Source organism: Silurus meridionalis, chromosome 7, assembly GCF_014805685.1.
Source record: "Silurus meridionalis isolate SWU-2019-XX chromosome 7, ASM1480568v1, whole genome shotgun sequence".
Taxonomy (NCBI): domain Eukaryota; kingdom Metazoa; phylum Chordata; class Actinopteri; order Siluriformes; family Siluridae; genus Silurus; species Silurus meridionalis.
The window spans coordinates 11686629-11714467 of NC_060890.1; the positions used below are offsets into that span (position 1 = coordinate 11686629).

The following is a 27839-nucleotide window of genomic DNA, read 5'->3' on the forward strand; positions in this document are numbered from 1 at the left end:
TAGAGGACAGTACTAACATGCCAATTAAAAAAATACAGAAGCTAATAATATTCGTAATGCCACAAAAACAAAGACGGAATTCAAGGGAATTTTGTGCTAAAGTTTAGTAATTGGTCTGAAAATGTCAAAAGAAGGGCAGCACACAGTGCAGTGAATCGTGTAACGAAATCAATTTTGCTCTTAAAAGGTCAGATCTCTGCCTAATCCCTCTCCTAATGCCTAAATATTTGAATACTACAGACAGTTACTCAGTAGAGAATATAACAGTCTGAGCATTTCTGTGCAGAATGTGAAAAACATCTGTATAACAAATGTCAGTCATGTGGTTATCAAAGATAGATTTATACACAATATATATAGCAGAAAAGTTCTTACATACAATATTTGTACACTACACTAGAAGTACTAAGAGTTTCAATTTTTAAAGAACTATGAAAATTTTATTTGTATTTTTAATAGTATTTGAGAACAAAATTGCAATGATTTATTTAAATATTCTCTTGCAAGTCTGTATATAGTTCTGAGCTAATTGTTGTAATCTGTAATCTGACACAGATTTCAGCGTCTCCATTACAAAACACACGTTTTCGAATCTTTCCTGTTTGCGTAGGCAAAAGGTTAAAATGTCTTATCTCATTTTTCCAGTCCTTCAGCAAGAAGCCTATTTACAAAGTGGCAACACACCTCTGGTGATGGAGAGCTACAAATTGCATATTGTAGCCCTCTGCTGGGCAGTACAGGTACTGCAGAAAAAGAAAGGCGCTGTAGCATGGATCAATTTCTATACACAGAGAATGAAAGATTCACACAAAAAAAAAAAATCAAAATTTGTTTTCATCATTTATTTTTCTGTTGGTTTTTTTTTTTTTTTCTTTGTAAAAAAAATTACAATTTTCAAATATTCAGAAATCTGAATCCCAAACCTGTCATCCAGTAGCTCAATATGCAATCAGAGAAGAGAAAGGCCTTTGTCAATAATAACATGTACCTCAAATACAGCAATGCATAGAGTAAGGTGTACATAACCAAACCCAGTTCCCAGCAGAGTTTGTTCGATTGGAGGCTTCCTGAGACCAGGACAGCATAAGTGCAAAAGTTGAAAGCACTGGCATTTTGGAAACTATTCCAATGCCAGCCTTAGAAATTAGGTAAAATGATCTCTCTGCTAAATCCTTCTTCCCATCATGTGCCCATGTTTCTCAGGGAAACTATGGTGGAGTAACAGCGATATGGCATGAGGGCGGTATCCCACATAAATAAACACTGCCTTTCTGGATAAAGCCAAATAATCCTGACATTTACAAAACTGCCAGAATTTATGAATACTATTTATTCAGGACCATGAGCAACCAGCTGTGTGCGTTTAAACCCCTTATTACATAGCCATCAAAACAGCTGGTGCAGCCATTTTATTTGGAGGTGAAAAATACTTGCCATAAATATAATTATGTTTTTTTGGGGGGGTGGTGATGTTAATACATTAGTTATTCTTTTGAAAATGAAGATGAACACAGTTCACTGTACCATGCTTATGTTTGGCTGAGGGTATCAGGGGTAATACTCAGTGCTTTAGTAGACTTATTACACAAGTGAATGTTTAAATATCATACACCAGTTTAAATGGTTTTAGCATTTAAAACAGAAGGTATGATGGAGTGCGTGTGTGTGTGTGTGTGTGTGTTTGTGTGTGTGTGTGTGTGTGTAAAGGCTGTACACTGTATAAGAGCAAAGGTGCTAGGTTGCATCTATCTGCTAAGCGTTTAAGACCAAAGCTACAAACAAGAATCCCAGTGGAGCTGCAGGTCTGAACTGTCCAAAAAGTCTGCTGAGAAAACACTGGGAGGAGTGTGTGAACTCAGAGGAACTAGGATTGTCCCTCCTGTGCTGCTCCCTCCTCCCATGGACAAGTCCAGCCAATCCATGCCATCATGCATAGGGTCTTCAAAGTCCAGGCTGGTAGGATGAGGGGAGAATCTCAGCTCACTGGTGTCCATTGGGGAATGGGGATGATCAAGAATACTAGAAGTGCTCAGCATTTGGTTGTAGAGGTCGTCAATCAGCGCCATTGGACCACCAGGTTCCACGCCAAGCAGTGGTGATCCCGTGGTGCTCTCCAGGAAGTCCTCCAGACGCCCGCTGCCTGAGTAGGACCGATGCTGTGTGTCAGAAGGCTGATCAGTAGGGGTGGGGTCAGCTGGAGGAGTGGGTGGGGATAGATGAAGTGGGGATTCTGGAGGAGAGGGGGGGTTGGAGTGCAGCTCTGAGAGAGAAGGGTCTGGATTGGCCTTGAATCCTGCTGAGATTTCTGGTTCAGGTGCAAAAAGAGGCAAAAACAGCAGACAATAAGAGTGATTATTTATAACTGTACGTTTGTTCATTAACTTCAGGCATTTTTACACTGAGATGCTGAAACCCGAGAAACAAAAGTGTGTTGCATTTTCTCTGCACCGCAAGACCATGCATGTAAAATTATTAGGGCTGTCAAAAAAAAACACGTTAACACAAATTGATTGTAACGGCACTAAATGTATTAACGGCCGATTAATGCAGCACGCATTTCTGTTTGACAATTTTTCTAAAAAAAATAAATACAAAAGAGGCGAAATTAAAACCTTCAGCACAACACACATTTATTCACCACGTCCTTTCTTTACGCCGATAAAAAAAAAAAAAAAAGATTTTATCACTAAACATTTGTTTTACTGATCCGCAATGGTGCACATATCCGGCAATTAAAACCGTCCGTGTGAAAACATGGCAAAAATTCCTTTTGGTGTCCTGATGATTACCTAATTAAAACATTTGCAAGGATTTTTTTGAGCTGCCATATCATCTGAAAATGTTTACAGGCTTATGTAAGTAAATTGCTCAGTGCAAAGAAAAAGAAGTAATGGAAACCCGGTATTTCTATAAAGTGGTCCCCCCGTACGTTCTAAGACCCCATGCGAGTTCCGAAAATCCGCAAATTTTGGACACACCCCTGCAGCCCCTATGGTACCTTTGCGAATTTATCTATACATTATCTCACTTCAATACAATAATGTGTTTTATATCATTTATATTATTATATTTTTTATGTAATTTTTTTGTGAAAACAGTTTACAATTTTATTCCTAACGTTCCTGAACATTCGGTCCCGCTGCGGATTCCCGCGCATTTTAAGATAATCTGCAACATGCTGTTAGTTAAGTTCCAAATGAGAACCTGCGAATTTTCCGAGTTGCGAGTTCTGAACCGTGAATTATCAGGGATTTACTATTTATTTTTTTCCATGTGTCTAATAGACATGAACAAGTTCTTTGAAAAAACATGTATGACCTTTGAAACCTCTCATTTCAATGCTTTATGGTGAGTTTGGTTTCACTAATAATAAACTTACATTTGCATAAAGCATTGATATTTGTCCATGGCCATGTTAGAGTATTAAAAACGTAGAAAGTTTATAGTACAGATAAAAATGTGCGATTAAGTTGCAATTAATCACGAATAAACTCATAACAATCATGCAGTTAATCGCGATTAAATCGATTGGCAGCCCTAAAAATTACATAAGACATCAAGTGATCAAAGGAATCAAGTCGTTACAGCACAATGATACAGCAACACAAGTTCCTTTCTGCATAACTCTTATCATTGATGTCATAACCAACCAAAAAGCAATTTCAAGCTTTTAGACTTTTTTTGGTAATGTGGACAGCATGCCACCAGAAATGTGCTCACACTAGACTTTTAATTTTACATATCTCACATTTATATAAAAAAAAAAAAAAGAGAGAGATAATTGAGCATTTTATTTGGCAAGCTCTAAAACATTTTACTAAAGTCTTACTTACCTCCACTTTTAATGAGAATGTCAAACAAATCGTCTATATGGTGATTGTTGGAACCATTCTCCTGTGAGAGCAAGAACAAAGATTGAATCTAAAGCTCTGTATCGACATCATAAAAAGTGAAAGAAACCTAATCAAATATAGCAATGGAGCAGACAAAGTAGATGCAGATGAACAAAGTGCAAAGAATGTCATACTTTGACATGATGAAGGTTATGGGATTCCGGTTTTGGAGATGGAGGAGTAAATAAAGTGTGTCGGTCAAAGCTTGGACACACTTCTCCCTGCAAGAGAGGGGGATAGATCATGGTGGAAATGGAAAAGGAAGGATACAAAAAGGAGGAAATGAGATGTGAAATAGAAAGTGTTAAGACGTTATGAGATTTTGAAATGCACATATGGCTGGATTGGATAATACCGTACCTTGAGTGAATGAGGGGAGCTAGGCTCGATGAGAGGGTGGGGCTCTTCACTGTGGAAAAAAGGATGAAGACTGGGTGGGGCTGTCACTGACTGACTTGACTCCTGAACAAATGGAGTTTGTAAGTGTAGTCCTGCCTTTTGTACCTAGAAACAAAGTTAAGGCTCATTATATACTATAGTTAATGTTCAAAAGGGGCATCAGTTAAATTTATTAGATGATTAGTCTGTATTCTAAGTCAATTTAACAGCTATAGCAGTTAAAATATTTTTTCTGTAAGTGCAAATTTTGCTCACTTTTGAAGTGGACTGTTTGACAGAAGCAGTTTGTGGGGACTGTCGGGATTTGTTTACAGGATGAACAACCTCTTTATCTGATTCGCTGGGGAGCTTGACAGGGGATGATTGCATTCTCTAAAAAAAAAAAAAATATGGCACATAAGTAAATCTATTTAACACCATATAAACCACAAATTCACAAGTAAATGCATTTACACAAATTACCTGTAGGGTGATGCGTCCATTGGGTTTACTTTGTGGAGATTCACTGTTCCGGTTATCCACACTGTTATTGGTAAGTGCAATGAGGTAATGATTGCCATTGCCATCAGTGACAAGAGTGGGTGCTGGATGAGCTTTAAGAAGATCCAGTGGGAACGATGTGGTTACTTGAGTGCCAGTTTGTTGGTTGACAATCACTTGGGATACCTGATGAAGAAAAAAATAATAATCATGAATTAAATTTGTTAACTGGATGCTAATTAAAACAATCACACAAAATACAAATAAAAAAACCCAACAAAAAAAGGTCCTTTTTTCAATGTTTTAGACTATGGTTCACCACAGACATTATAGCAGATAGGTTACTGGCAGCTGCTAAGGTGACGATAACTTTGCCCAATGTTATGAAATGTTTCTAACAAACAAATAAATAAGCCTAAATTCAGAACTTGGAATCACTGTTTTGTATGGGGGGTACTAGTTTTTATTTAAAGTGGAATTAGCCTGAATTAACCAAGTAGCTACAAATATATAGAACACAAACGCTAATGTTTGTAATAAGCCATCGACGAAGCGTTCGAAGATTTTAGAGAAGAGGCACCTCATAGACCACTCTTAAACACCCTTTATACTAATTGTTCATTATTCACTATAACCTGACTGACCTGTTGTGTCTGTGACTGCTGTTGTTTCTGCTGCTGCAGTTTTTGAGGCCTCTGCTGCTTCTTTTGATTGGCCTGTAGCTGTTTTTGCTTGCTCTGCTGAATAATGAGCTGCTGCAGCTTCTGTTGTTGGAGTGCCGGTGGCTGCTGCTGTTTCGACTGCTCTGGCTGTATTTGCTGCTGTTGCTGCAGCCGATGGATCTGCTGCAGTTTGAGCAGTGTCTGCTGAGAACATTGTGTTTGTATCTTTCTCTGTGGTTGTGCCTGTGGCTCTGCAGAGATCTCCATGTCCTCCTTTGCTTCCTCTTTAATCTTCACACCCTCTCTGTTGGCCAGGGCTACTCCTTCTGCCTTAACTGTTATGTCCATTCCCTCAACGGTTGATCCACGTTTGCCCTGTTCAAGCTGTGAGCGCAGCGTCTCCACAAGCTGCTGTTTCTGCCTTAGCATGCGTGTAAGCTGCTGAATTTGCTTATCCTTCTCTTGCAGCATCTGGTCTTTGTCCAGCAGTAGTGCTGACGGTGCCAGTGCGGCTGCTATTGGAGGCTCCTGAGGCGGAGAATCTGAAGAAGTGACAGCATTGGGTTGGAACATACAGCATGTTGACTGCCCAAGAGGCTCCTCTTTAATAGGGGATGGATGCTCTGAGGATTGGTGCAGACTTAGCTGAGTGAGCGGTGAGCTGACCTATATGAGAAGAGAGGCTCGCATTAATTAATTATACAATAAAACAATATACCTCCTTGTTAAAAAGTAACAGCAGTAGATTTAATAGAATACTTATAAAGCATATGTTTCAGTTCATTGTTTTGAGATCAGCATGGAACAATAGTAGCATTATAAAACAAATCTATAATCACTTCCTAAGTAGAAAACAGAACAAACCATTTCTCCAAACACATCCCCATTACAGCTGGTCTCATCAGCACTCATTCCAGCCACTGAGCGTTCAGATGGTGTAGGAGACACAGGAGGGGAAGAGCTCGTACTGTTGAAGCGTGTGATTTGGGGCAGGGCTACAGATTGGATGCCACTGCTCACTGCCACTTGATAGGCTGCCACCTTCCCAGTGGTGTCTTTATATTGGTGTGTACCAGGGACAGAGGTGGAGGGCTGAGCTACTTCCTGAGGTGGAACTTGAATTGTTTTCACAGGTCCAGAGCCTACTGTTGCTACTGCTCCACCACCATTCTGTTCCTGGTAGTTCTTCAGTCTCTCTATGAGGTCGTTCTTAGTGCCAGATACAGTCAAACCCCTAAGTTTCAGCTCCTGTTTAAGCTCTGCAACCTGAAATAAAAGTATATCGGTTATGTACTGACCTTTATAACGAACTGTATAACCGGCAAGTTAGAAAACTGGCTTACTTTAAATTCATCCAAGTTTGCAGGCAATACTCCTGGCTTGGCCCCTACTGCCACAGGCTGGTTTGAACGATTAGCTCCATTTTGAGTGGATGTGGCAACAGATGTGGAAACTGATCTAGATGGGGAAGGGCCAGAATTGGCTGTGTGTTGCTGCTGCTGCTGCTGTTCAGAAGGAAGTCTGCAAATATAGGGATAGAATATTAACATCCGTGCTTGAGGTGGAAAAGATACACAACTTGTTCCCAAGCTGTATTTGCATAAAAAATATAAATCCCTATCTTCCGAATTAAGAGCTCACTTTGGTGGAGCAGGTAAAATGGTGTGATAGTTGTAGTGCTGTTGCTGCTGGCTGATGATCTGGAGTTGGAGGAAGAGTTGCTGTTGGTGGAGGATCTTGGCATAAGATGAATCCAGCTGGGGTGGGGGCTCACGGTCATTCTTCTGATCAGGAGGAATGTACTGGTGATATTTGAGCTTCTTCACCTTAGGTTTGTTCTCTTTAGGCTTCTTAGTCCGCTGAATAGAACGATCAGCACTAGACTTTGACTGGGACTGCAAAAGTTATAACGCATGAAGAATGGTTAATGTGGTAAAAATAAAAATAAAATGAGCAAATGATAAAGAATAGATCTATTAGATCTATGTGTTAGCGATAGCTTTTACTGACTTTGGCAGATGCTGTAGGAGGACGAGCACATGCAACAATTGAAGTTCCATTGGTCAAGTTTTTTGGAGAAGAGGACTCGGGTGCATTAAGCAGTGACGGTGCAGGCTGAGTGAGGAACTGGAAAAAGGAATTCATATGTTAGCTATTTCAGCTACTGATCTACATACCATTATATACCACATCACACTTATTCATGTCCCCCTTGTCATGTACCACAATATCAACATGCACCATTTCATGTCAAACCAAATGTAAAGGAGACTTGCATGTACCGGTGTGGGTGAGGGATTTCTGTTCAACATATCAGAGGGGGAGTGCTGAGGAACAGAGCCAAGTGGAGAGTCCTGACTGCCTGGCTGTTCAGGAGATAGGCCATCACTGCTGTCCTCATCCATTGAGGAATTTTCACCCTTTGGAGAACCTGAATCTGTATAAATGTAAAAAATAAATAAATAGAATCTCTGTATAATGTTATTTTAATTAACCAATCTCGACAGTGCAGTGTCATGTGTTATGATGTGTATTTCTTTAGGTTAATTCTGACCTAAGAGTGCAGGCACTGGCAGGATGTTCTTGTGGATGAGCTCAATAGGGCCTGGCCGATGAGAGATTTTGTCATTGAGGTCATCCGCGAGGCGAGCTCTCTTTAGTTTCAGTTGTTTGGCCTGCAGAGAGGGCTCCACTGATGTCTCTGAGGATGGGACAGACACAAACTTACAGAACTTGCAAGCAGACCTAATGTGCAGAGCACCAGCAAAGTCACCCCAATAATAAATTCTTTATTAATTTAAAAAAATGTATTTAATTGATTACATTTTATTTAGTTTGAGATATTTTGAAAACATGTTTAGTTTGTTTATTTTTATTTCAGTTAACATTCAGAATTCTGGCAGTTTTCAGGGTAAAGCAAGCAAATAATATCCATTATGGCACAAACAAAAACAGCTGACACAATATTCTTCCACAGTAATATAACCTTCTGCGTTTCAGAGAACTGTCCGAACTAACTTACCCTCTAGTATGTGCATCCTCACCAGTTCTGACCTCTCTGGCCTGCTCCTGATCTTTCTCTTTAAATAGTCCTCAGTCTAGAGAGAAAAAGAGAGACACATTCAGACAGATAAATGTGACCTGCTTGTACAAACCCTAAAAGTGGTAACAAGATGATAAACCTTCATTTCTAAACCCAAAACACTGGGTCTAGTTACTTACCCGTGCTCTCTCGAGGCTTTTTCTCTGCTCATGAAAAGCAGCAGGACTCTTTAGTGCTGTGGGCAGAAAAAAGTATGCTCACTCTTTGGCTGTACAGTCATATTTGATGTTGGAGAAAACACTGAAAGCAGAACTGACCGTTTTATAAAATATCAGATCTGTTTTGCACTCAAAATGGAACCTTTAACAGGAGAACTGCTACAACACACTAACTAATTGGGTAATAACAAGCTGCTGAAAATCCAACATTTTTAACCCCAGAGGTGTTAAAGACTAGAAACACAACACATATGCTTGAGTGCAGAGTGCCTTACAGAATCAAAGTCAAACTCAAAAGACAAAGAAAATCTCTCAATAGCTCTAAATATTCAATATTTTACACCCAGCACTTACAAAACATAGGGTGGCAGTTACATGTTGTGTAACAAGAACCAATTTGGTAACAGCTGATGACATTTCCTCACGAAGAGGGCTAGACGCTGACCCAAAAGCAGTGATCACAATTAACCCTGTGTGAGCGATCCAGGCTAGTGTAGTTTTTTTTTTTTTGCAGGAGTTGATGCATGAATACAACATGACAGCTGAAACAGACCCTCCCCCAGCACCTGTTGTGTTTGTCTAACTTTTTTTTCAATAATTACTTTCATTAATTTTGAGCAAGTGGCAGTCAATTTGAAAGCTTACATTTTTCCCCCCACACAGTTTGGGTTTAATGGCAGATGGGAACTAAATGAAAGTACAGTACCGTTAATTACATGTCGTTACATTAGTCTGCATGTGTTATGGAAGCCATTTTTGGCTTTCACTGCTACACAGTTTAGTTGCACTTGCTGCAACAACACTTCCTCCTTCTCACAGATAGGCAGAACAGAGAGCACTGTGAACAGTGTGCCTCTTCTTGTCGGATGAGCAGAACCCAGAATACGGAAGTGGAGACTAAGGAGGAAGCAGGACCACTAGATAACACATGCAGGCCTTTTCACAATAACTGAGCATACAAACTTGTAAGCCCAGTCAAAGACACAAACAATGCACCTCAATTTACTTAATCAGCCATTAGCCCCAAACAATAATTTTTTTAATCACTTGTTGCACGCAGCTATAAAAATATTACAGTGTTACAGTGAAATGTATATCTTACATTTTACAACAGATTTACTAAATTATTTACTAAATGATCAGGATGTTAAATCCTGGCAAAGTGTCGTCACCTGGCTTCTGAGCAAAATTTTTATATTGCTTTTTAGGTCTAAGCACTAGCAATGGAAGTTACAGACATTGCTTTAAGTCTTACAACATGTTTTGTCTTAAGCAATTGTAAAACCCTTCCTAAGATGTACTCAGCATACATTCAGGTGTTGAAAAAAGGCATGAAGAATTCTTTAACTCATTCAAATTTAAAATGAAGACTATGAAAAGAAAAAAAAAAAAAAAAGGATGTACAGTCTTGTTAGCATGCTTTCTCAAAGGGCTCCTCGACACAGAACACGACAACATTACATGCCTCACTGATGCATGGTGGACATTTTGGCAAAACAAAGAGAGTCTACCTAAAACAATGTGCAGAAATATAACTTAAAGTGTACAGATGAATGACAGAGAGTGGAGGAAGAAGACTTACGCGGCATGATTCCTTGGCTGACAAGCTCCTCCCGTGTCCTCCTCTGCTGTAGTTTGATTTGGAGGACTGCATGAGGACAGAGATGCAGCGTTTGTTAATTGTATTTAAAGTGACTATCACATCAGATTGGCTAGGCTACGATGTTTCTCTTCTTAGTCGATTCTTCAAATGTAAGCCTTGTTGAGGCCAAGGCAAGAGATTACACATAGTTCGTAATACACATTGCTGTGTCTGGCTGCGGTAACATGCAGAGGGGAGGGATCGTAACAGTGTAGGCTGTTGCTATTACACACTTCCTGTTTCAATCTTTTTTGAACTGTTTGATTCAATAGTGTACCATACAGTGCAAAAGACAGGAGGGTGAAAGTTAAAAACAGGAACATATGGAGCATTAGTCCAAGTGAGGACAAATTTGCTCAGCAAAAGTAAAATAAGGAATTAAGATTAGTGGCACCATCTGTTTCAACAATTAAGCATCAGTGTGATTAGTGTTATCATCTCCACATGATATCACACTGTCACATATTAGTGACATTTACTCTAAATAATGCAAGTAACAGACTCACCTACTCCTTTTTGTAAAGTGATCACTTATAAAGGGGATGTGTTTGTCCCCAAAAAAATAGTATCAATAAAATCAATACACCATTTGATTTAGAATGATTAGTGCAGATGTTTTGAACTTCCTGAAATTATTTGTCTAGAAGCGATTACCATATTTCAAGCTTTAAATATGTTCAATTGACAAATCGGTTGTGGAATAAATTATGAATATGAGACAATTTATCAGAATTTCAGCTTTCAATTCTACATGTGTTTGATAACTTAGACCATGGCAGTCTCCTTTAACTCACCCATTTTTCAAGTCACTAAAAATATTGTATTTAACTGTAAGATTTATGGTTTACACATTTACCCAGGGCTGCAGATATAGATTACTTTAGTAATCAAGTATTCTACCGATTATTCCATCGATTCATTGAGTAATCGTATAAGAAGAGATTTTTATTTATTAAAGAGCAATACTAAATATACAAGAGAAAATAACACCAGTCTCTTAAAACGAACAAGAAATTTGTATCCGTTTTAGAAAAGTTTTACTTTTTATTGATGCAATTGCATCAAAGAATATTTGTGAAAACTAAACCCATTAGTGCATTTAATTGCCATATTGCTATTATTCAAAATGCAAATACAAAACATTAGTATTTTTTTCTTAATACATTTTATTTATTTTATATATATATATATATATATATATATATATATATATATATATATATATATATATATATATATCAGCCCAAACATTTTGGAAATGTCAGTAATAGTGGTCCGTGGGAAAACAGTGCTCCATGTGGACTAAACAGAGCATAATAATTTGCCTAAAGGAGGAATCGTTTCAGCCCTACATTTACTAACGCTGAATCTCTTTCATAATGTTATCAAATTTCTCTTTTATATATCTCGATAGGGTTTTATATCTGGACCCTGTCTGGCCAATTCCAAAATATTTATCTCATTCTTCTAAAGCCATTCATTTGTTTACTTAGATATACATATATACATACACACACACACATCTTATATCTTCATATATAAAAAAACTGTTCTGACAAAAAAAAAAAAAAAAAAAAGGGATATTTGTAGCCCTCCATGATTCCCATAATCTTGACTAGAACTCCAGTACCAGCTGAAGAGAAGCAGCATTAACTGTCACCACCATGTCACATTGTGTGTTTGGTGATCTGTGGGTAATTACCTGCATTGTTTTTGTGTCAAACAAATCCTTTAGTATTAGACTCTACCTTGATTTCATCAAACAATAATATATTTTGCTACATAGTTTGGCTACATTTATGTTTTAATTTGTTTATTTGTTGTGCATCTGTACAGCCTCCCTACCTCAAAGACTGGGTATGTGCCTGATTATGGCAAAATAATATATAGGCAAATATGGGGAGTGACCAGAATTTGCCAGATATTACTGTAGCTCCTTTAATGTTGCGGTAGGTCTATTGGAAGCCTCCCTAATATTTTCAAGTCCTAGTGTTAAAAATCTAAGTATGGTATTCTTTGGAGAAAATGTGATTTCTGTTACTTTGATTGTGGCATGTTAGAAGCAAAAACATAAAGTTACTCCTCATTGGTCAAAAAACATCCCATGTTCAGAGAAAAATTCCAAGATTTGTTTAAGCTACCAAGTAATACAGTAACTTAAATAATCACTTTTTACAACCATGTTGAGCAAAAAGGAATCATCTCCACATTAATAAAACGTTGGATCCTGAGAAGTAACGTTAGGTTCCATTCCTGGTCCGTTTCCTCTCTTCAACTGTCCAGTTTGGGTGAGCCTGTGCAGACAATAACCTTAGACTCTTTTTCTTGAATGATACGAGTAGACGCTAATGTGCTCTTTTAATGTTGTAGTTCATCCACCTCGAAGTTTGATGTGTTAGGTATAAGATATTTTTCTGCTCACCAGGGTTTGAATACTGTAGACTTAAAGTGTTTTAGCTTGCAAACCCTTGTTTACTGTTTTTTGTTTTTGTTTGTTTTCACACAATTCTCAGTAAACGAAAGATTGCTATATATAAAAATCTTAGGAGATCTGCAGATTGTGAAAGATGCAAACCAATCCATCTGCCACATTACTGAGATCACACTTTCTCTTCATCCCGATGTTTGACATGAACATTAACTGAAGCTGATGAGTTGTATCTACTTGATTTTATGCATTATGATGCTGTCACATGATTGGACAATTAAATAATTGCATGAAAGTGGTACAGGTGTTCCTATAAAAGTGAAGTGAGTGTGTCAATAAGCAAAAAATAATCGCTGATATCCTTGGTGGAATATATGGCCAGACGCACCTGTCATCTTAATGCAATGACATCATCATGGTCACGCAGTTACTGTGTTTACTGATCAGCTGTTCTGACCTTCATATACACTGTATCATGGGGTTTGGTGCAGGGCTTTATTGAGCAACAGTACCATTCACTCTCTGTACTGTATGCACACATGCGATGCAACAGTTAAAGGCCAAAACACACCAAACAGTGTGCAACACAACTGACTGAAGGATACATTTATGAATATATACAGAGCTAGAAAAATAATGCCTTTGGGTCTATTTCTCCACAGTCCCTAGTAAAGTGAATTATTTTGTTATTTACATTTTTATTTTGTGGCATTTAAATTCTGCTTAGTTTCACTTTGACAGTTGCCTTTGCAAACCCAAACTCCTCCAATCCTACCACCACTAATTCTGTCCCAATTTCACCACTAAACAAACAACCAGCATTCTACACCTTGTTGGTAAAGCAAACTGGGTCTGTTGATGGAAATCAATCAGATACCTTATAAAACAGCTCTCTCTTTTTATAATAAAGCATGAAATCTATAAGAACAGCATTAACAATCACCAGGCAGTACACTGCTTCACTATCTCTGGCAACTTAGTCTTTAGGCCTACAGAAGGAAAGAATCCAGAGTCTAAACTTGCCAACTTGGTTAATTCGCTAAGCCTGCCAGTTGGTGAGCTCAATTAAACAAGGCTCTTGCACACAAAACCCTGAACAAGCACATCACATAGGTCAAGCCCCCTCTCACTCTTGGCTTCGAATGTCGAGTAAGAATATCAGGGGAATTTGATTTGAGATCTTACAGTAAACCTCATTTGAAAAACCATCTTATAGGCATTAACTGAAAAAAGTTTCCATGTATTTCATGTGTCAAAATGGGAAAATATTGTAGACCCTCTGCCTAGTTCAACTGCATTTTAATGTTCAAAAAGAAAGTGAAAGAATGGCCCTACCTTCTTTAAGGCTATGATAGGCATGTCTGTCGTAATCCAGCCTCAGAGGCTGGTTATCTTGATCAGGTTTGTTTGGTTGAGCCTCAAAAGAGGCTGTATCAAAGTAGAAGCAATGGTTGGTGTCCAGCATGACTGAATCCAGCATTGACGATACTGATCCTGCTATGGTCTCAATTTAGCACAGAGACTAAGAAAGCAGGAATCAGAAACCAAGATCACAGCTGTTTTCCTGAGGTGTGAAAGACCACATTTGCAGTGGCTCTAAGAAGGAAAGTCTTCCTTAATAATTTAATTTGTTCAAAACAAGAGCAGAAGATTCAGTGATTAAGAAATTCACACTATGAATAGCACACAAGTTCCACTTCTGTATAGTCAAAATGACCACTCGCCTCTGCTTCTCTTTCTCCTTTGACTTTCCTCTTTTCTTGAACCAGGGGCAAATGACAAATATCCAGACTATACGCAGAGGTTCTACCCATAAATTAGGTCCAGAGAAAGTCAAAAAAGTGAGATGCAGCGAAGAGAAGAGGGACATGCTACTAGCAGGAGAGACCTGCGCTCACAACACCATTTGCTCTCTCATAACACACATACAGACAGTCAGAGGAAGAGATTACTCAGTGTCAGTGACTGCACTGTCCACCTCAGCTGTTGCTCCTCGTTCACTCATTACAACTTGCAGTCTCTGGCTGATATCAAATTACACCAACCCAAACTAAACCCACTGTTCATACATTACATTGACTAAAAACAAGGACTTTCAGCAAAACTATTTCTCTGACTATTACTTCTATGACTACTTCATGCAGTCACATCCTGCATATTATTACATTAGTGCTTAAAATAAAAATAAATAAATAAAAACACACCATTGACCTATAAAAAGGTTTAAAAAAGATCAAGTAGTCCTCTTCCAACACCAGATATTAATGGGCTGTTCATAGTTCATATTTCAAAAGGTGCTTACAGTCTGAGATCATGGTTTTCAAATTATATGGCAATATACAGTAAAATAGAAAACCATTGTTTCATTACAAATTTGTGATTGACATGAAGAATGTGTCTAAGAAGATGGGAATCTCCTTTGACCTTTGTACTGCTGCTATAGAACAAGGTGCAGGAGTTTTTTGATGAGCATTTCCAGCTCTTGACAAGCAACCATGTGTGTTCTCAATCCTCTGTGTAGCTCCTGCAAATTTCACCCCTCCACCCCTTGGGTCCTCTCCCAGTTTTAAATAGTATAGCCAGCTGGCCAAAACACTCTATATTGAGCTTAGTATCACCTGTGCAACCACTGGATAGAATTACTCATAGATATTTCTACACTAAGACACTCACAATAAGGCTAACATACATTTACACATGCAACATATGTAGGTTAAAAACAAAAGACACAGCTGATAGACATGACACACTTATTTCAAAGTGTAAATATTTATTTCTCATTTTCAAACAGTAGCACTTCTTACTGTGAACACAATATCCAATTAACTGCGGGGTTTTCCGGTCAAAACTAAACTAAACTAAATTAAAAAATTAAGTGCAGTGTCTTACTGCATTCAAGGTGCATCACTAATATTATAAAAATCAATTAGTAAAAGTAGATGGTATAGCCTGTAATCAATAGATTGAAGAGTTTGTTGTTATATGGACAGAAAAATACTATTATACCATACAATGAAATGCTTACTCTGTGAATCTTGCTTTTTTATTTCATAGCAAATTAACACAATTTCTATTTGATATGTTAATGCCATTTCCACTGACATAATACCAATGCCAAGAGCTTTTGCTGGGCCATGGTCATTCAAGAGGCATTTCATAAAAAACTAAATGCATAACAATGATGTGCAATTACCAATTGCACCTGGACCCTATTATTGTGTTTATACCTGCCTACTATATTTTCTAACAAATGTAGTTGGATCCTTTTTATATTCATTTCAATATGAGAATGCTTTAGCATCTCTCTCCAGCTTAATAACTACAAAAGGATAAAGATGGGTCTCAGACAAAAATTTACCCTCAATAATTAAAGACAATAAAGAAGTTGTTCAACTTTTTGTGTGTACAGCACAACATGTCTGAGCAAACAAACAGCCATAGTTCCAACCATAGTCATAGTATCTTAGTAATATACAGTACCTGTCAAACGTTTGTTGGCCCCTAGTCTTTTATTGTTTTTGAGAGACATGCATGTTTCATTTTTCTTTTGTTTATATAAAACAAACAAGGTAAAACACCAGAATTGGGGAGTGAATGACTGGAAGAAAGTCTTTTGGATAGATTCGTCAAAACTGGACATTTTTGGCTCTAATGAAGAGATGAGGTTACCAGACTGAATCATACCAAAACTCAATCGTGGAGATGGAAGCTGAATGAAGCAGGGAAGGTTGGAGACGTATTCTGGGTGAATGGAATACTGAACCAAAGGGGCTACCAATCTATACTTCACCACGATGCAGTTCTGACTGGACTGTGGCTAATTACAATCAGCTTCACCATACAACAAGACAATGCGCCAAAACTGTCTAGATGCCAAGAATGTGTAAAGCTGTTATTGTGTAAAGCTGTATAGAAAATAAAGTTTAATATCTGTACATTTATACATCTGTTGTTCAGTGTAAATCTTCATACTATTAAGGCACTGTAAGCCAGACTGCTAGCCAGCTCTGAGCACATTTTTTTTTTAGGTAATAAGGTTTTTATTTAAGATGCTCATCCAAAGTAGATCATTTTCTAATAATTTATATCAACTGCATTGAGCACTGAAAGCTGTGCATTTGAACCTTCATAAAACTGCTTATAAAAAGAGTCTTAAAAAGTCTATTTATTTAAAAGATCTTCAGTTAAAACTAATACCAATGATTCTGTATGTTTAAATGTAAAGGAAGTAAATTGGGGAAATAGTATAGGAAATGCATACGCTGTGTCCGTAGATTAAGTTTTACTGAACATCTGAATCATATGTTTGTAGTGCTCAGTGCCAGGGTATAGCAGTGCATTCTCAAATGCTGCTTTGAATTTAAGGCGTAGCAAATGAGCTCACACCAGCCCACTGTTGCTCACAAGCCCCGACACACCACCTTGACCAAACAGAACTAAACAGGAAACAAAGTCCACGGGTGTCACAGGTTCACAGTTACACAAAGAACAATGAAACGGCTGACAATAAAGAAAAGAAAAAATCCCTCACTGTTTATTATGCGTAATGCAGTTTTATGGCTGCAAAAGTCATTACTGATTTATTGTTTTATTAATATGAAGTTTATTATGGAACGCTGGTACAAGTTAGCACACAGCGAAAAACAGCAAACAGTAATTACTGTTAGGAACAGCACAAAACTGATGTTCACACATCGGTCAAATCTGCATTTTGAGCTCAATCATAAATAGCGTTGACAACAACACTACTAATACTGAAACACTGCTGAATAAGTGTGAGTGACCTCAAATGCTGTCTATAGAGTATAAACAGTGCTCTTACTGAGAAAACAGTGTTCTGTCCTGATCGAGTTTTTAAGTGCATTAAACTTTGCAATAAATCAAACCGCACAATTCATTAAATTCCACTCTACATTGTGTATTCATCTAAACTTTGCTCCCCATTTTCTTCCACATGCAAGCCATGGTTTCCTGGCCATGCTGTCCTGTACTGAGGAAGGAAAGGGAGTTCATCGACGCATCTAACACACACAGAGCTTTAACCTGACATAATGCTAAACTATGCAATTTCCTGAAGTCTGTTCATGCCAGGTTCACCAGGTACATGGTGTACAAAAACAATACATATTTAATGACTACTGATGTGCTGTTTCTACCTCATTCTACTTCTGTTTACATTCACATTTAATTTTATAACTTTTGCTGTATAAGTTTCTTCTTTCATATTCATTGTCCAGAAAACCATTAATGACATTTCTGTGTTTTCATAAATCTCATTATCTATTACAATGACAATAGATTTTAGGTTATTTCAGCTTGACTAGATAACTGGCTTCTGTTCCGATTAGCTAACCACATGTGAAATGATATATACTTCAATTCCACATCTACTGAACTATACACTGGCAAATGAAATGAAACAATTGAGCTCTCTACAATCTGATCCGAAAACCTGTCAGACAGATGAATGAGTGCAGCAACGAAGAGTTCATCAGGCTATAGACTATGAAAGGTGGCAGTTAAATATAAATCAAATATTATAAATATAAATGTAAACATATGTACTCACAGACACTCTGAGATGCACAATCTGAAATGAAGTACATTATTCACAGCTCCACCACTTGTCAAGACTAAAACCAACAAGGGTCACTAAAAATAAGCGTGCAAGCAGCATTGCCCACTACCTCTTAAGCGAATATGAACATTTAGTTACATTTTCCTATAAATTCATAGTAATGGCACAATATTTATAATAAACAAAAAAATCGCATTCTGTACAGTTTAGGTCGGAGACAGAAAATCGACATTAGAACCTGTTAAAACAACAGTGTTTCTGAACCAGAAGCGATTCCTGATATTCCCTTTGTTATTCTTACCATCATTAAAGATGTTCCTAGGTTTCTATGTCCACACATCAGTGCATTTCATATCTTAATATAACACAATTGACAAATCACAAATGATATAAAGGATCACTGTCCAACACATCAGAATGGCATGTAAATAAAATGTGTCCTTCTTTACTAGCTTGAGTGAGGAAGGGCAAAGGAAGGGAAAAAGATGCAGGAACATGAATTATGATTGGCTTGCATGCATGGGGTAATATGGTTCAGTGTAAGGAGAAGGTTGTCTTCAGAAAATTGGGCTTTCAGACAAGGTTCAGCTTTATGTGTGTATCAGCCAGAAATAATTTTAATCCAAACCCAGTGCACATGAGTTACATGTGAGTTTTTGAGCTTGTTCTTAAACAAATCTGCTTGTTTAAAGGCAGAAATTGCTGCTATGACCTTACATATATAAAACATTCAATTAGAGCTCTTTATTGCATTAAATAAGCAGATGACTGCTTAACAGTATCTCACTCTTTTCTACTGATAAACTGCTAATAGTAAAGATTGCTATTTAGTATCCATTTCTCTGTGCTGCAAAGACAGAACAGATATATTTTATAATGGGGTTAGTTGATGATAATGATCACTAAATACTTACCACATCACTAAAATGTGTGCATAAGGCATAGGAAACGGTAGTAGATGTGAGAAAGTAGATAACGTATGAAAACGTTCGCTTTAGAACACTTTGTTCAGTATGAACCAGACATTTTGCTTAGTGTATGAGCAGCAGCTTTTAAAATGGCAGCCATCCCCCATCCAGCTATTCTTGATACATGACTTCAAGTTCTACTTACGTAAAATAACACACATTGTTTTAGCACTTGAACAGTTCTGAATTAGTCATTTGCTAAAATATCTCCATATGCATGCGTATGCAGCTTAACTGAGCCTAAACACACTAGCGATAACCAATGACCCATCAGAGTACCGCTTAAGTAATCATCTTTTAAATACATCTATCTAGTGCAGTATGTCCAGAGTTGTCATTTCCCAGCTTCAGTTTGTACTTCTGCACTTGTTGGGAAATGTGTGAGACTAAGGTGATGAAGCGCTTTCTATAGCTCAGGGATATCATTGTTCCATTGGATTCTGTTCCCCAAACCAAAATAGAAGTCAAACAAGTCAAAGCAAGTCAATCCCCTAGTGTGCCATGTGTGTGTGTGCACCCGCGTGTGTGCATGATGCCTTTTTTTGGGTCATAGAGACAATATACCATTTTGCATCATTTTACAATCAGTGTCATTTTGGAGAGACATGGTGTGTTGAGGCTGAACTGCACAGCTATGCATCTTGTCAATGTGGATAAGAAAGATCTGCTCTTTCTCATTCTGCTCTCTCGTCTTCCCACTCCATCCATCCCACTCCGTTCTGAGTTTGCTTGTGTGTGCCAGATCTGGAGTCCATCACACAGTGTTACATAACACAAAAAAAATCAAAGAGTAGCTCAGGAAAAAGAGCAGACAGCCTGCTGCCATCTCCTTACAACTATCTCTCTCAAAACCACACACACTCTGCATTTTTATAACAATGTCTCCTTAATGCAAAAAGAGGAACAAAACAAATTACAACAATTATAAATAATCCAATATTTAAACATGTACAGCTAAGAAAATCATGGATATATTCTTGGAAATATATATTCTTTGAGATTTTCTGACCTTTTAACACAATTGGTTTTAAAGTAAGTACCGCACTCACAGCTGTACACCTGTGTATAGTATTTCATTTAAATCTAAAGTTACTGTACTTGACTGCTAGGCAGAATTATACAATCATGTACAAGTATACCAAAAATATACATGTGGAAATTAAATACAAAGTCTAAAAACAAAAAAGCAAATAAAAACATTTACATTTTTTAAATACAACAATATAATAAATTAAACTTTCACAGTAAATATTTTGAAGACTTTATATAGTGCCATTAGATGGTATGTGAATGTTTTGTGTCATATATATTTTCTGTGTGGAAAATACGAGTAATCAACAGCGACATTTATGTGCGAGTTCTAGTCACACTGACCAGATTGTGTGTAAGAAAATTGTAGTCCTTTAAACATTATAGAATGAGTCGGGGTGAGGTGGAGACTAACACTAATGTGATGACTGAAACACAAGAGCAAATGCATAGAGGAATGTAGAAAACAAGAAGGTTTAGTCAGTCATGTCTTTATAAACATAGACATGCTGTCCTCGTTATGTGATTTGCAAACTATCCAAAGGTTATCAAGCAACCTTGAATGTAGAATTTTGTTTTTGGTGTACTACTGGTATAAATGTTAGAGATATGGTCAGTGAGAACCTCCCAAAACAAGACAACATATGCACATTCCGATTTTAATTAAAAGTTACAAATTTCATGAACTTTTTTTAAAAAAAGGAATAACTAAAATACAGTAAAATTAATACCATTACCGCAGTGAAACTGAATTTCAAATAGTGAAAAAAATGAACTTATAATAGCACTGCTCATAAAAGATTAATATTGTCCTGGTTATTAGACTTTACAAGCCGAATCGTGTCTGTGTGAGTGCGTGATGCCAGCTGTCGTGTTCTCTTGACATACCCACTGATGAAGGAACACTATCTGCTGCGCCAGCCACAATGCTGTCTTAAATGTTAGATGGAGTCATAATACCTCAACATCTGATCTCTGTTAAAATGCATTTGTAAATCGATACTGGGGCAACATAATAAGTGACTGTTCTGGGCACCAGTTACTGGTACTGATATTATGAGGGAAGTGCTTGAGAGCACTCTGGATAAATATAATTAAAACTAGAGAAAGCTCCCTCCCATGAACCTTCTGACACCAGGATATTATTTGATCCTGGGCAACAGCCTGGATTTAACTTGTACCATGCAAAAATCTGCAAACATATGCAATATTTAACCTGTGTTAAATGCGAGAAGAGAGAGCCTGTAAGCTTAGCACCAGTGTCTGCTGCCTTCAAACATCAGGCCTATAACTCCCTGCATGTTTCTACTTTTTTTCCAGGCCTGAATTACTCTAATAATGGGAGTGCAAGCAATGATCTTTGAGCCTTCTGCTTTAAGCCCTACTAACATTCCCCCAAGAGCAGACAGCTGGTTTAGAGAGAGAGAGAGAGAGAGAGAGAGAGAGAGAGAGAGCGCGAGAGAGAGAGAGAGACTGTAAAGGACTTATTTCACACCACGCCTCTTCCAGCTGGAACAACTTTGGTACAGCATCGTAGAGTTTCATTTCGAGTGCTCAGAATGCATAAAAAAGCAGATTAAAAAGTTCTTCAAGTATGCATACGTTTTATTTATGCAGAAATGGGCACGTGGGGAATGCATATAGTGCAGTGTGGTCTACAAATAACACCACACTTCTTTTAGTCTAGTCTAATTATTTCCGTTTGCCTACTAGAATGTTTTTCCATGTGGTCTGATTTGGCCATTATGTAAAAATGTGTGTAATGGCTTAATACAGCTATAACGCCTGGACAACAGCATGCATAAACAATAACACAATAATAACTGTCAACCACAGCAGCCACACCTGCAGCCTTAATTCCGCAACATGAACAAGGACTATACCTGCGTCTGTGGCAACATCCTGCCTTACCTGGGAGTAGAAAATCAATTCACTTGACGAGTTCAACAATCCATTTGTAGATCAGTTGAGTAGAATAAATAAAGACAAACGAGTGAACAAATGAAACAGAACACTTGGTCTGTGTGGTAAAAAAAAGATCCTGTGGCTGTACAAAGACCTGTAGAACTCTCCTATATACATCTCACCTTCCCTTTGGCTACATCCCGTCTCTCCTGAGTTGGCGTGTGTGTGCACGCCCTGCTCAGTGGGTGTGTGTCAGTGCAAGTTTTTTAGTTAGCTTCCTCCTTCTGATTCTCTTTTTACCTTGCAAATCTGATAGTTTCCCCCCATTTCTTGTAGTGGACATCAACCCTTATGCCAGATTGAAAAAAGTAATAGCACTCAGACAGCAAAAAAAACATTGATACGCAAATGCATTCCAGATCACCTCTGACCTCTAAAGTGCACCCTCCTATTTTCTCACTGACTGCTTGGATCTCTGCGCAAAGTTACGCAATTCTGTTCTTAGGAAAAAAATTTCCTGTTTTGGTCTCTCGTACGCCCCCTCCCCCAATACTTTTAACACTTCCTGGAGCTCCTACTTCAGATTTAGTTTTACAGTGTGCCAACACATTACTGCATAAACATCTTTCAGACATGAGAACAGCAATGTTTTTACTTTATTAGGCAGCTATGCGAAGAATTGCATGAGAAAGGTAAAGGTGGCAGTTACTGCAATTACCTATTTAAATGATAATGGACAAAAGCCCCAGTTAGCAAGTCTAATACCAGAGTATCTCAGGGGTGAGAGACATGAAAGGGGCCCTGCTATAACATGTCTCTTGCTATGAGACAGTACTCAAAAGGAGTACAGCTTCAGGGTAAAAGTGTTCAATAGGGGGGAAAAAGGAGTGGTGGCTAAAGGCCAGGATCTGTGAGATTGGACATGTCCCAAACAGAGAAAGCTAAAACTTGTCATTGTAATTCATTTTCAGCACAACTGCAACTTCCACATTGCTTTAGAAGAAGGCCATAGTATATCAGTACGTGCATTTTTTCCGGTGCATTTTTTCCAGAGGTAAACTGATCTTATCAAGTGCAGTATTTCAAAACAATAACAATACAATAAAATGACACATTATGAAACCACAACCATTAGGCATGCTGCATGAAAAAAGGAGAATGGAAAGAGAACTAAACCGCAGTAGTATTATCTAAATGCAGTCGACTTACCATTCTTCCTCTCACTCAAAGGCAGCAGAGAAGGAACAGACTGAAGTGAAAGCTCCTGCAGCTCACTGGTCACGGCCTCGCTTTGAGGGCTGGAAGCAGTGCCTGAGGCTGAGGCAGAAACCATCATGCCAGCACTCAGCTGATTCCCAGCCCGAACCTCCTGCGCTGCCAGCGTGATGGGCAAGGAACAACAGACCTACCTGCTAATGTATGCCAACAGAGAATAATCATTAGTGAGCAGTCAATTAACCTGTTATTAAAAATACATTGAAATTGACACTGAGGGAAACCTGAATAGACACCAGAATTCCAGAATAAAGGGCAGAATGCCGCAAATACTTTTCTTTTTTCATTTTTTACAATAGGATGAGATGAAAAGTTATGTACATCACTAAACATAGGATGATATAAAAAAAAAAGACTACAATGATCAGGGCATTTAAAGGCTGTAGCTTAGGTGCTTCCTAGATGCTTTTTTATATTGTTGTGTTGCCAGATCCATTAGCAAACAAATTCACTTAAATGAATTACATACTACTCTGGGTACTCTAATAGATTCCATAAAAAAAAGGTAAGTACACTTGCAGAAAGCTCACAGTGAAATCAAGAACCATATGGCGGGCTCAGGCACGCCTCATGAAGTATAGCCCCAGTTGTGCAACATCAATAACAACTCTAAGAACACACACGCCCCAAATAACTTCAGCTCGAAAACTTGAGTCCTCCAGCAGTTTGTAAGTCTGATTCATCTATCACCTATATATTTGAGACCTTTCCAGTTTATTTAAAAACCGGGAAGTAAAAATGTAACAACTTTGCTGAAGCACAAAGGTGCTATAGGCATAACATGCTTTGGTCATATTGTGGTCAATGCAGGTTCTTATTTATATATAATAGTCATCATAAAATCTGTACAGTGCAGTTTATTTTTTACAGTGAAAAGGGAGTTCTGAGAATGACATAAATAGCAAGTGTTGCCAAATATGTAAAAAAATGTTTAGACAACAAAATCCTGACATTACAGGAAAGAATTGTCCTGATGTCTTAATTCAAATGGATAAACATTTTGAGAACTTTTACCTCTCATGTTGTGAGCTTCGTTTATTCTTAAGTACTTTACATGTTTTATGTAACGGGTTGCATGTCTACAATTAATATAGTACACTATATAAATACTAATAGTGATTAAGCAGGGCTAGCTTTAACATCTGTAAGTATTGAGATACTCTAACACAGCAAAAAGAAACATAGGTTAGTCAGCCAATGTTCAAGACACAATAAACTGGTACAAGAAAGTAAATTTTAAAATCAAAATCCCATTAAGGCTTTCCTTAAGTGTCATGCATCATTTCTTCCCCCAGGCTTTGCATTACAACACACACATACCCCAAACTTCATGCAATGGAATGCAATACCTCAACTAGTAAAGCAGGTAAATGCCTTAGATAAATAACATAGTGTTCCTCAAAACAAATCAGCATCCCAAAACAGACAAAATCATTAAAGTCAATGGCTCTGGTTAATCAGTCCAAATTGTCTGTAGTAGTTTGTGGCCTGTTTTCTTTTATCTTTAAATGCTGCAATGTTGAAATGTTGTTGAATTGTAAGAAAGTGGTTTCAATAGCATGCAGAAAACAAGAACAGTCTTAAAGAAGGTTCTGGAAACAACACATCATCATGGGTGGATCTCTAAATGTTCACAGTGACAATGACATCAACACAGAATATTACTACATGGATAAATACGCACTTAATCTCATCTATCTGTTACAACACTTTAATAACACGTACACTAGGCTTTGAATATAAAGCACTACTTTGTCCACCAAGTGGTCTATGTGAATTATGAATGTTGTGCAACTTATGAATTTGTGGCCTACTTTAAAGAGGAAAACATTTCCCCTGTTCTGTTCTGCTTCCAAATATAAGTCATAGAGTCTGGTGTTCTCTATGAACCTCTAATTGAAGTAGTAGCTGACCCACATGTAAAATCTATTTTTTATATATATATCAAGCCTCTATATAAACCAGATCATAGTGACTCATGTTCTTCATGTTCTAGTCAACATTAAATGATCTCACCAATCATTAGATTTTAAATAAAACCTGCAATCAGTATGACTACATCAAAAAATAACTGGACTCTATCTACTCCCATATACAACAAGCAAATCCAGATAGCTGTAAGTAAGTGGAAAGCATGAGCTACTGGCATAAAATTGACTTGTAAACAGATCAGACTTGTAGGAAACAAAAAAATAATAATCAATAACTCTTTTGTGTAGTAGCTTGATGTTAACACATTTGTGTATGCATGTTCGTATACCAACAATGAACATTGCATTGCATTACAATGCATTCAGCCGTAGAAGGGTCTCACCGTTGCTCAATATGTTAATGGAATTGCTTAACTGCTTCGCTGCAAAAAGCTATTCATACTCATGAAAAGTGCCATATCTTTGTCTTTCTGGAGTTTGCATGATGTTTCTTGTGGATGTTCAGGCAGTGTTCAGGCATGCAGCATGAAGTCCTATTACAATATAACAGGGAAGCACACATTCCTCTTTGTGCAAGTCCACACCTGTCTGAAAAGTTCACCTCTAACCACGATGCCTGGGACAAATGCTTCCACCTAGCAGGCTGCTGAAACAAAATACCTCTCTTTTCTTTCCGAGTGCACAACAGGAACCAGCTTAACCTGTCGAATTGGTAAAATGCAACTAGTATGCTGTAATCAGTATGTAATTAGTGTTATTAATTAGCAGCCTGTCTGCATGGTGGAACTATAAACTTTGAGGATAACAGTCCTCAAAAGTGGAGGATAGTAGTTGGATAGTAGTTTAATAGGTGGTCACTTTAATATGGTTTCCTTTCATTTAAAATCATAACATGCAGGAAAATAAAAAGGTTGCTCACACACACACACACACACACACACACACACACACACTCATAATGAAAAACACACTGAATGCCTAGCAGATGAAGCGTTATAATCTACGGGGGGAAAAGAGGAGCACCAGAGAGAGCACAAGGAGAAAGAAGTATAACGTTACTTAAATCATCTTCCTGCCTCAGACCGGATGTGAACGAGAAAACTTGCTGTCTCAGTGAAAAAGAGACAAAAGACAGTCGAATGAGATCATACAATCTGATGTGTTGGTGGTAAAAACATTTGACGTCATTTCACTGATTGCAGATAGGGCTTTTGTTCGTGTTGATCTTCACACAGACAGCGGGGAGAAAGCTGGTGAAAGTGCTGTGAATGTTGGTAGGTGTGTCCTGGGCGAACATATAATGGCACGAAAGCCTGATGATTTCTCAGATGATGTCAGTATTGGTATGAAAATTGGGTGTTCGGTCAATTCAATTGAAGCACAGCGTGATCTAACCTCTTATAACAATAATTGTCCCGGCGACATGGCAGGAAGTGCACATCCTTTTTTTCCCCCTTACAATAATGACAAATTCACAGTATGCGCGTGACATACATTTAGATTACAATTACATGCATATACAGTTGCACACTGCATACGATACGGCTGAGACAGCATTATATATATATATATATATATATATATATATATATATATATATATATATGCACCAGACGAGCAGCGACATGCTCTTCAATGCACCGAGGCGCAAAAAAACACTGCAGCATTACACCAGTCACATCGGCTAGCTCACTGCTAACTACTTACTACACAACTAGCTGTAGACTTTCCCATAAAGTTCAAAGTATCGCCTGTTACTTTACCCGCCGTTTCTAAACAACTTACCGGGTTGCGAGGATCTAAACGAAGTGACTATAAGGACTCTGAAACGCTTCATTTATTCCCAGACCAGTGCCGTCATGGTTAGCATGAAGCTATGCTGCTCAGCGACCCGGACTAAAGCACCTCCGCAGTGTGTACTCCCACTACTTCCGGGTGACCACACTCGAGTCAGCAAGAAATTACGTCAAATGTATTTACAATTTTCACGATAATTTATTTGATTTGTTTTCATCTTAGTCTCTATAATAATCAAGCTGATAACATAGCTGACATTTTTGTGTATATGGAGATGTTTGAAATGATCTGCATTTTTAGATTAGCTGAGATTTGAGAGGTAAGTAGAGCAACAGTACTAAAGCATACCAATTACATAAGAAATATATAAATGTGATGAGATGTAACCTATTTGTATGCTACACTAAGTAATCTTAATAAAACTTAGACAATACAGTAAATGAGGTAATACACTATTTCTTGCAGATGGTTTATGGACTCGCCCAGTTCTTCTTATATCTTCTCCTTATGCGCCACCTGCTGGAACATTTATAACACTGCAATCCTGCACACTGTAGGTGTTTTCCCAGCTCTGACCTTCCTGATTCAGTC

General features: G+C 37.9%; 1 protein-coding gene across 3 annotated transcripts; it reads right to left on the bottom strand.

Moving 5' to 3' along the window:
• Positions 1–824: 824 nt before the first annotated feature.
• On the bottom strand, positions 825–27376 carry mrtfab (myocardin related transcription factor Ab). 3 transcript variants are annotated; one of them, XM_046854054.1, is made up of 18 exons: positions 27237–27376; positions 23455–23657; positions 10278–10343; positions 8657–8712; positions 8457–8532; positions 7989–8135; positions 7717–7871; positions 7445–7561; positions 7076–7329; positions 6778–6955; positions 6299–6700; positions 5417–6100; positions 4755–4958; positions 4548–4664; positions 4254–4397; positions 4028–4114; positions 3834–3894; positions 825–2305 (listed from the first exon to the last, which is right to left on the bottom strand). In XM_046854054.1, the coding sequence occupies exons 2-18, from the start codon at positions 23579–23581 to the stop codon at positions 1773–1775; spliced, it is 3408 nt and encodes a 1135-aa protein (XP_046710010.1). In that variant the 5' UTR covers positions 23582–23657; positions 27237–27376; the 3' UTR covers positions 825–1772. The 3 variants fall into 3 exon arrangements, with proteins under 3 accessions (XP_046710010.1, XP_046710011.1, XP_046710012.1); XM_046854055.1 differs by lacking the exon at positions 4028–4114; XM_046854056.1 differs by lacking the exons at positions 23455–23657; positions 27237–27376 and adding an exon at positions 22252–22732.
• Between the last annotated feature and the right edge of the window lie 463 nt (positions 27377–27839).